At 32.6% G+C, this 10,940-nt stretch overlaps 1 protein-coding gene across 1 annotated transcript; it reads right to left on the minus strand.

Moving 5' to 3' along the window:
- Window positions 1-2,586: 2,586 nt before the first annotated feature.
- On the minus strand, window positions 2,587-3,252 carry LOC25493262 (classical arabinogalactan protein 1). The gene has a single exon (XM_013601724.3). The coding sequence runs from the start codon at window positions 3,133-3,135 to the stop codon at window positions 2,767-2,769; it is 369 nt and encodes a 122-aa protein (XP_013457178.1). The 5' UTR covers window positions 3,136-3,252; the 3' UTR covers window positions 2,587-2,766.
- Window positions 3,253-10,940: the final 7,688 nt, after the last annotated feature.

Genomic DNA, 10,940 nt, shown 5'->3' on the forward strand with positions numbered 1-10,940 from the left:
GGCGTGAAGAGGCAACAAGCTGGTAGGGAATGAATGAGCAAGTCCAAGCTGGTAACTTTCTTAGAATAATAAGAACCGTTGGACAGATGGTTGCTATTATTTGAAGAAAAGTCCTAACAGACTACAAATCTAGGATTAAATATGTCTTAATTTTCTATTAATATATTAACGTTTTATTTTAGTTCAATAAAATTTTCAATCAACATTTTTTTGTCATTATTTCTAAGTTAATTTATATGTAGTATTTGTATTTTTTAACAAAATAGTGCAGAATATTGAAAACTCTCTCAATTTTTTTTTTAAAAAAACATAAATTAAATATAAATTTTTAACCGTTGAAAATATAAAATTCATATTTGATTCATATTTTGTTAAAATATTCTAATTAGTTTTAGGCGCGATTTTTACCATAATAAGTTTTTATTTGTAAAATTTTGTTTAAAAATATGAATTTCACATAAGGGTGAGAAAAAACCAAAAACCGAACTGAACTGTTGAATTGAACCGAACAAAACAAAAAATTATTGACAATTCTGAAACTGAACTGAAACAATTCGGTTCGATTTGAAACAGTTCGGTTCAAATCTATAACAATTCAATAACTAAAATTCGATTTCGTTTGATTTTTTATAAAGGTACCAATCATAATTGTTCAATTCAGTTCGAAACAGGGACAATGCATAATATATGTAAGGTCCGGGGTTCGAACCCTAACCTCCACACAAAAAGTTCAATTCGAAACAGTTCGGTTCAGTTTGAAACATTTTGATTCAGTTCGAAATGCAAACAATTCGGTTCAGTTCAGTTATTTTAAATTAGGTTAAATATGTTTTTGGTCCCTATAAATATATCAACTTTTCGTTTTAGTCCCTCTAAAATTTTCCTTCAACTTTTAGTCCCTATGAAATTTTGAATCACTACTTTTGATCCCTATTTTAAAGTAAATTTTAGTATTTTTTTAATGAAATTGTACATAAATGTGTAGAATATTGTAAAAAAATTAGAATTTTTTAAGTAAACATAAATTAAATATGAATTTTTAACCATAAAAAATATATAAATTCATATTAAATTCATCTTTTGTAAAAAAAATCTATTTTTTTTTTGTAAGAGATTCTTATAATATTATGAATTTTTCTGGAAAATTTGATTCAAAAATTCTACATATGAGTTTACTTTAAAAGAGGGACCAAAAGTGAAAATGGAAAATTTTTAGGGACTAAAAGTTGAAGGAAAATTTTAGAGGGACTAAAATAAAAAGTTAGTATATTTATAGGGACCAAAAACATATTTAACCCTTTTAAATTTAGTAAACAAATCAGTTCGGTTCCGTTCAATTTTCATCCTGAACCAAACTATGTCCACCCCTAATTTTACATACTCCCTTCTGTCACTATTATAAGCAAAAGTTGGTTTTTTAGATTCATTCAATAAATGATGTATGTGGTCTATATATAAACTACATACATAATTTATTGAATGAATTTAAAAAGTGAACTTTTGCTTATAATAGTGACCAGAAGGAGTATGAGTTTAGTTAAAAATAGAAAGCAAAAGTGATGATGAAAAACTTTTGAGGAACTAAAAATAGAAGAAAATTTTAGAGGGACTAAAAATAAATTGGTATATTTATAGGAAAAAAATTACACATTTAACCATTAAACATAATATTATGGATTTTTCAGACAAAATATATATATATATAACAAGATAAAGAGATACAAAGATCGGATGACATTCGACTTAACCTAAGTACAATTCAAACGGAAATACATCGTGATAAATCAAATCAACAAGTTTAAACTAGCGAATGGATCGGCCACCAACATAGAAACCAAATTCACGTATCAACGACTCCTGAATAAATCATCAAACATAAAAGCTCTTTCGAAAAATGGTGCCGCAAATCTGACACAGAACTGCAGATCTCGGCAAATTTAGAGTAAAAGATAATCAAAGAGATCATAACCAAACACAAGCAGTTGCACATGAAATCAGGGGTATGAACCCAGATCGCGGCTATTTGGAGAGTGATGAAAAGACATAAATGAGTCACATTGCTAGTTGCTACAAGAAAACATCTCACTCGAAGTTGGAGAAATGTTTGGGTTTCAATTTGAAAACTGATTCAATTGATGAAAACCAATATGCCTGAAACAACATTTTCTAGCTTCTACAAGTGAAAAAAGCCAAGTTTGACAACCATTGAAAGTTTGAAACAGTTCAAAAACGCTTCCCATAAAGTTGAGACACTAAAACACCTACTCTGAAGGGCCAAGGAAAGAGACACTAAAACTAGGAAGAATCAAAGAAGGACCCGTTAACTTCAGACGAGTCTCCCTTGACTTCATTTTACTTTACTTTAGGCTGGGGTCATACTCACGCCTGTGGTGTTTTGTATCAAAGAAATTATCAAACAAAACCAAAATTCACTTGTTTCTCTTTAAATACTAATTTTACTTTACCATAGCAGTCGGAAGGAAATTGCTGCATTTTTTTTTTCTGCCATTAATTGTGAATATTAACTTGTGTTTGGCTGTTGAAGAGACATCAATCGAGTAATAAATTGCAAGGAAATAACAGAAATTGAAAAGAATAAAAAGTATCACTCTCATTAAAATAATAATCAATAGATTACAGAAAATAATAAAATGAATGAATGGTAGTCACACAGATCGAAACAGAGCAACAAAAGAGTTCACGATCCATGTGAATTCGTGATTAATAACAAAATAAATCAAAGAAAAAAAAACTCAGATGAACTCTCTACATCATCAAAGCAGCGGCGAAAACCATAACAGCAGCAGATCCAGCAACGGTGAATCTGTTAAAAGCGGCGGCGGAGTTGTCTGAAGGTGAAGGTGCTTCAGAAGGAGTAGTAGAGATGGATGATGGAGTAACAGCAGGAGAAACAGCGGGAGAGTCAGAGGAAGCAGGAGGGGAAGGAGAAGGAGCGTTCTTCACAGGTACGGGAGGAGATGCCACCGGTGAGACAGCGGAAGGAGATGGTGCCTGAGAGGATTTGGGTGGAGTGGCAACGGGTGATATGGTTGGAGATGATGAAGGAGATTGAGCAATAGTGGAACTAACCAACAGTGTAGCCACAAGCATCAATACAACTGTGTAAGAAGCCATTGTAGAAAGTTGAAGAAGGAGAATGAAATTTTAGGGTTTATAAGAAGTTTTGAAGTAGTAAGTAGAAGAAGAATTAGAGCCTAGAGGAGTTGTTTGTTTGTGATTTGATGTTGGAAGGGTATTTATAGAAGCATAACCGTGTGAAGACGCGTTCCTAGGATTAGTCGTTAATCACCCGTTGTTCATCTTTTTCACTTTTTTATTTTTATTTATTTAGAATAAAAGGAAGAAAAAAAAAGAATACGGTTGAGTTGGCGTGAAGAGATTTACAGCACGCGGGGGAGAAAGAGAAGGAATGATCAAGTCCAAGTCCAAGCTGGGACAGCTGTTTTGAATAATAAGAGCCGTTGGATAGATGGTTGTCATCGTTTATTTTAGGAAAAGTCGTAACGGTCGGAAATAAGAATACTTTCCAAACCGAGAGACAGAGTCGGAGTCGGTAGGTACCAGCTCGCACACGACATGGGGAGGCTGGGACCACCTTGCTTTTTCCCCAATAAAAAAGGTGTCTAGATGATTATTATTAATAAGAAAAAACTCAAAATTTAGGAAGAAAATACTTCCAATGCAATGACTAATCACTTTAACAACTTTTTATTTTTTCGAACGTTACTGAATGGTTAACGTTTGACTTTAAAGTCTCTGTCGTCACCACATTTATTTATCCATAGCTTTATATTATGGCTCATATTAACTTATGTCTTATACATGTTAAATAATCTATAAAAAGCAACTTTGAATTAGAAAATACTACATAATATATTACTAACTTTTAAGAATTTGAATGTAGACTTTTGATATGTCTATTTCTATAATGATTTTTATAACATGTAATTTGAGGGCATAAATTAGCATTTAATGCCTTATATTATTAAAAAATGAAAGCTAGTTTTCCTTCAATGATTTTGTAATCCGCATTAAAACTCCAACTTTTTTATATGTTTAAGTGAATTCATTGTTTTTTCACATAAGCAAGTTTTATGCATTTCATTTTAAATAATAGTTTCGATATATGTTTGAATGTTTTTTTTGGTAGATATATGTTTGAATGTTAATAAGAAAAAATGTGAAAAACTAGTTAAAGATGTGAAAACTAGTTAAAGATGTAATCATTCAAACAAAATTATGAATAACTTCATTAACTTGTTTAAATTTCTAATTAATCAAACATGAGAGTTCACATGATAGGTAGCTGAGATGCGTCTCAAATTATTAGTGCCACCAAAATCTGAGATATTATCCCTCTTTTTGTGATACTATCCACTCTTGTTTTTGAATCCACTTCAAAATCCATATCAATCAATCATATCCTGCTTTGCATGTATCAACTTCGAGTATAGGAGATACCCACTCAGTTTTTGCTAGTACAAACTATCTCGGGTCATCTCTGTTGGAACATTGATGTGATGTTGGATGAAAAATTGAAAGATTAAACACCAAGTAATTACTTTGATCTAATGTTGTGTGAATTGAAAAAATAGAGTGTGGGGGTCCCGCATAAAATAGAACACACACATTAGTAGTGTTTAAATTGTGGTATTTAATTTTAAATACTTGATAGTGATAAAAATAATAGTAATTATTATTTTATTAGAGAATATCACTTTCCATAAATTTAGCTTATGGTGGTTGTGATAAGAATAATAATTTAATTATTATTATATTTCCTTTATTCAAATCCAATAGTTTGGTTCCTCCACTTTTGTGGATTTGTTTCTTTTGATCCTATCCACAAGTGTTGTTGAACTGATTAATGGATAAACTCCATTTTAATCTTATCCACTAGAGTAATTGTTGTCGCAATTTTTGCTAAAACAGTTACACAATCTCTATATAAATAGAGGACTCCACTCAGTTCAAAAAACACACCAAAGAGTTTCATTGAGTTGTCGGGAACTCTTTCTCTCTTCTCCCTTTCTTGACTTGTGTTGACGAGTCTTTCTTCTCTTCATCTCCTTTTTCTGTCCCTTCGGATTTAAGAGTGTTCTTAAGACCATAGTCGCTTTTCGGTTTAATGTCCCTTCGGAATTAAGAATGGTCTTAAAAACATAGTCCCTTCGATAAATGTCCCTTCAGAATAAAGAATATTTTTAAGATCATAGTCCCTATTTGGAAGAACAATGTCCCGTCGGAATTAAGAATGATCTTAACGGATGATCTTAACGGTATATATAAAAAGTATTTCAATATTTTTTATTTGAGGAGAAATGGTGGTATCACCATATTTGAGTGGTTGTAGTACCATATTGATAGTTTGGAGAACTTAAAGTTAGAATGGTGTTAACACCATATTTGAGTGGTCTCAGCACCATAACAGAGTGGTAACAATACCATATTAAAGTGGTTTCAGTATTAAAGAGTGGTCTTAGTACCATATTTGAGGGTGTAATTCTCGAACGGTTTTCTACAGTGCAGTAGTTAACCGCACAGTTGTAGCTGGGCTTGTTTTATCCTGGAGGCGGCGTGGTTGATAGTCTGCCTTGCACAATTTTGAGTAGTGCCACGAAACGTCTTAAAGAAAGCGACCTGGTCGTGACTCAACCTAGTAACAACTTCGGTAGATAATAGAATTTGGAAATCCAAATACAACAGTTTGGAAATTCAAAAACAACAATTTTAAGACGTTTCATTATGTTATGTCTACTGAAGAAGTTACTTGTTGAGCTTCAATTGTCCCTAAATACAAGAAGGATAAATCAAGCTATAGAAATACATCTAATGGCCGAACGCGACGAAGTGCTTGTTATAAACAACAACACTATGAAATTCACATATTTTTTTGGTAAAGTGTGGAGTTAATTGCAATGAGCCATAACTGTACACATCGACATGGTGCAATCCCAATATTTCCTAAGTGTTTTACGACGCTGCTGTTTTTTGAGTTAAAGGAATGATAATTGGAATAAGCTTACGGTTTTTAACTCATACGTGCTGTTTTAGAAATTGTCATCACAATTCACTTGAAAAACAGCGTTGAGAAAAATTATGCTTATAATGATATTGATAGATCAAGGCTCTAAGATTAAGCGCAACAACATTGCTATAATATTGAGCACCAGCTATGAACTAAGCCACTAAAGCTTCAAACGTATAACTCTGCAATAAAGGAAAATAAATGGAGTTGTGGAATTGTACTTTATGTCTAGAAAGAATCTGAATTTCAGATTTCTATTGAATAAGACTGAGTTGACTTAGACTTAAAGAGAGATTTGTGTACCATGCATTCTTGTGGAAAAAGATTGCACATTTAATGGTAGGTTCAAAATTAAAATTCTCCTTCTATTTGATTAGTTTTGTGATTTTAATATTTGACATGTGAACAAGCGTTTAATTTTAAACTCGAGTAACTTGAACTTAGTTCCAACGTTATATGATTAGACAATTTTATTTATTGCAGTCAAGATATATGAACAAAAGTTCATATAAATCAGAATTTAGAGAATATGAATCTCTAAATATAATAGATTATGATATGTGTGAACTTGATGGCACATAAACTAGAAATGATAAAATGATATTTTATCATATTTATTGATGACTGTGAATTTTGGAAAATAAAATTGATATGCTTGATATGTTCAATTTTTATAACGAAAATTGAAATTTATAGAGTACCCAGGTCTAAGAACAAAAATTCTAATTTTTGAAGAAAAGACAACCCAACTAATTGTCTTATTTTTTAAACTTGGGATTGTCTGGACTATATTTAGATTATGGACCCCAAGAGAGTTGAACTCTCTAGTAGAGCATATGAATGTATATTCATTGGGTATGCTATAAATAGCGAAACATATAGGTTTTATGACCTAAATGTTAAAGTGATCATAGAATTAAAAGACGCCAATTTCTATGTAAATATTTACCCCTTTAAACTAAAGAATAGCGGGGGCACTAGTGGGAGCAAAATAAATTCTCTTCTAAAAATTAAGAACTAGTGGGGGCACTATATCTGATCATATTCATGTAATCAGAAATAGTTATGAAAACATCGTACCAGATGTTATAGAACCTTGATGAGGTAGGAAAGCTAGAATAGCTAAAGAGTATGAACTCGGTTTATACATTGGAAGAATATCAATTAAGCCTTAAAGAAGCTATATCCTTATTGGATGCTGAATTATGGCAAGAAGCAATAAACGATGAAATGGATTTTCTAGAGTCTAACAAAACAAGACACTTGGTTGACTTGTCTCATAGTTGCAAACTGATCGGTTGTATTTGGATTTTAGGAAAAAGAACTAAAACCTGATGGTACGGTTGATGAATACAAGGCTCTCCTTGTAGTCAAAGGTTTTAGATAGAGAAAAATATAGTCTTCTTCGACACTTATTCACCAGTCACTAGAATCATATTCATAAGAGTACTAGTCCCTTTAGCCGCCGTTCATAACTCGATAGTACTCCAAATGGATGTGAAAGTTGCCTTCTTTATGGTGAACTAGAAGAAGAAGTCTATATTAAACAACCGGAAGGTTTTGTGATTCATGGACTAGAAAACAAGTTCTGTAAGTTAGATAATTCTTTGTGAGGTCAAAAATAAACTCTTAAGGAATGACATGAAAAATTTGACATTCTAATGCTATCGAATGAGTATAAAGTGAATGAAAGTGACAAATAATATTTGCACGATCATATGTCTCTATGAAGACGACTTGCTCATATTTGGTTTAAAGATTCATGTTATGAATTATATGAAATCATTGTTTATCAACAACATTGATAAGAAAGACCTAGACAAAGTTGAAGTAATTCTTGGTTTCAAGATTACTAGATCAGAAAAGAGAACTTTTTTGATGAATCTCACAAAGTTGAGAATATCTTAAGAAAATGTAATTCTTTGACTGTAAACTTGCAAGTGTAAAACTTTTCAAGAACACTTGAGTGTGAGCATCATTGGCAGTCTTTAGACATGTCATTGAATGTATTAGACTCGACGTTGGCCACGTCGTGAGACTTTTGTTCAAGTTTACTAGTAGACAGATGAGAAGCATTGTCATGCTACTTAAAGAGTCATGAGGTGCCTTAAGAAGATTATGACTCTACGATTACATTATGAGAAGTATCTTATTGTACTTGAATAGTACAAGATACAAATGAGAAGTATCATATTGTACATGAGTGGTACAAGATAAAAAAATTGAACATCCTTCAGATGAGTTTCAAAGCGACCAGTGACTGCCCATTGAGCATCACTGGAGGAGTTATTTGTTGAAACAAATAATATTATGGAATGAATCTGAGATGAGAACACTAGACAAAACTAGTGAAGAAGCAAGTTGATAAGATGCTTGCTAGCTAAGAACCCTCAGTGGGTGAAACCGTTGTCCGAAGTGTTAATTTTTTGTGATAGTCTGCAGCTATTACAAAATTGAGAATCGTTGCCACAATGGTGAGAGACGATAATTAAGGCACGAACACAGAATGATTAGAGAGCTCTAAAAGGAACGATTAAAGTATATCGTGCACGTACTGATAAAGAATTAGTAAATCCTTTGACGAAAGGAATTACTAGAAAGAAAGTCCTAAACACATCTAATAGGATAAGACTAATGCCCAAAGGTCACAAGTGATGGTAACCCGACCTACATGATTGGAGATCCCAAGAAATAGGTTCAATGGGTAATAACAAGTCATGAGTGATAGAACATGCTATGAGAAAAGTAAGAAAGCATGATTCCTGCAGTGACAGAAGGATGAGATAATAGAAACTCTTAATGAGATCTATACTCTATGTGGAGTGGAGTACCTAGCTACAGGAGTACTCTTGATAGACTCACCTATACGAATGTGGAACTTAGGCCGATTCCTATGGTATTCGGGGCAGAATACCTAGAACGTTCGTTAAAACCGGAATAGACGTGCAGGGCCATAAAACGCACGAGCTTTTAGAATACACCTTAGGAAAAGGTTTGTGTGTGGGTTCTATGTCTGAGATAGAGTTCAATGCTGTAAGCAACTCTTGTTAAATCGGAATATTATCCGCTATGCAAAGGTTCAAGTTGTAGGCGACACCTTTGTTTATTAGCAACCTTATAGAAACGTTTTGACGTTATTATTGAAACCATTTTTTAAATTCAAGTGGGGGATTGTTGGAACATTGATGTGATGTTTGATGAAAAATTGAAAGATTAAACACCAAGTAATTATACTTTGATCTAATGTTGTGTGAATTGAAAAAATAGAGTGTGGGGGTCCCGCATAAAATAGAACACACACATTAGTAGTGTTTAAATTGTGGTATTTAATTTTAAATACTTGATAGTGATAAAAATAATAGTAATTATTATTTTATTCGAGAATATCACTTTCCATAAATTTAGCTTATGGTGGTTGTGATAAGAATAATAATTTAATTATTATTATATTTCCTTCATTCAAATCCAATAGTTTGGTTCCTCCACTTTTGTGGATTTGTTTCTTTTGATCCTATCCACAAGTGTTGTTGAACTGATTAATGGATAAACTCCATTTTAATCTTATCCACTAGAGTAACTGTTGTCGCAATTTTTGCTAAAACAGTTACAGAATCTCTATATAAATAGAGGACTCCACTCAGTTCAAAAAACACACCAAAGAGTTTCATTGAATTGTCGGGAACTCTTTCTCTCTTCTCCCTTTCTTGACTTGTGTTGACGAGTCTTTCTTCTCTTCATCTCCTTTTTATGTCCCTTCGGATTTAAGAGTGTTCTTAAGACCATAGTCGCTTTTCAGTTTAATGTCCCTTCGGAATTAAGAATGGTCTTAAAAACATAGTCCCTTCGATAAATGTCCCTTCAGAATAAAGAATACTTTTAAGATCATAGTCCCTATTTGGAAGAACAATGTCCCGTCGGAATTAAGAATGATCTTAACGGTATATATAAAAAGTATTTCAATATTTTTTATTTGAGGAGAAATGGTGGTATCACCATATTTGAGTGGTTGTAGTACCATATTGATAGTTTGGAGAACTTAAAGTTAGAATGGTGTTAACACCATATTTGAGTGGTCTCAGCACCATAACAGAGTGGTAACAATACCATATTAAAGTGGTTTCAGTATTAAAGAGTGGTCTTAGTACCATATTTGAGGGTGTAATTCTCGAACGGTTTTCTACAGTGCAGTAGTTAACCGCACAATTGTAGCTGGGCTTGTTTTATCCTGGAGGCGGCGTGGTTGATAGTCTGCCTTGCATAATTTTGGGCAGTGCCACGAAACGTCTTAAAGAGAGCGACCTGGTCGTGACTCAACCTAGTAACAACTTCGATAGATAATAGAATTTGGAAATCCAAATACAACAGTTTGGAAATTCAAAAACAACAATCTCTTATGCATACAATAATACCTACTTCTTAAGGGCATTGTTAAAGGATGCATCGACAACAACATTACATGTATGCCACCCCTACTTTTTATAAACCCTAATTTTTTATATGCCCATTGAAGAATTATTTTTACTTATGATACTCATACGATGATGTCAGGAAATCAAACATACAAATATTGAAAGTTGAAACATGCTGTCAAAGATTGTTGCTGTCCAACAACCAGGTTCTAGTGAGCTGCCAAAAAGAATCATTAGTAACTAAAATATTTGGTTTAAAAAATGCTTGTAGGTTTTTTTAAGCTTAAATGTAATCTGAAATTAATATTTTCCGATTATGATTGTGCATCACCAACTACAGTACAACGAATAAGAATCGTTTGCAATTTAAAGATAAATTAAAGTTACAGAAAAATGACACCTCGTAAATTGATAATTTTTAAAATTCAACAAATCCTTTCAAAAAAGAAAACGGTGACTGAGCGTGCCACATCAACGAAAAT

Source organism: Medicago truncatula, chromosome 4 (assembly GCF_003473485.1).
Source record: "Medicago truncatula cultivar Jemalong A17 chromosome 4, MtrunA17r5.0-ANR, whole genome shotgun sequence".
In the NCBI taxonomy this organism is placed as follows: Eukaryota; Viridiplantae; Streptophyta; class Magnoliopsida; order Fabales; family Fabaceae; genus Medicago; species Medicago truncatula.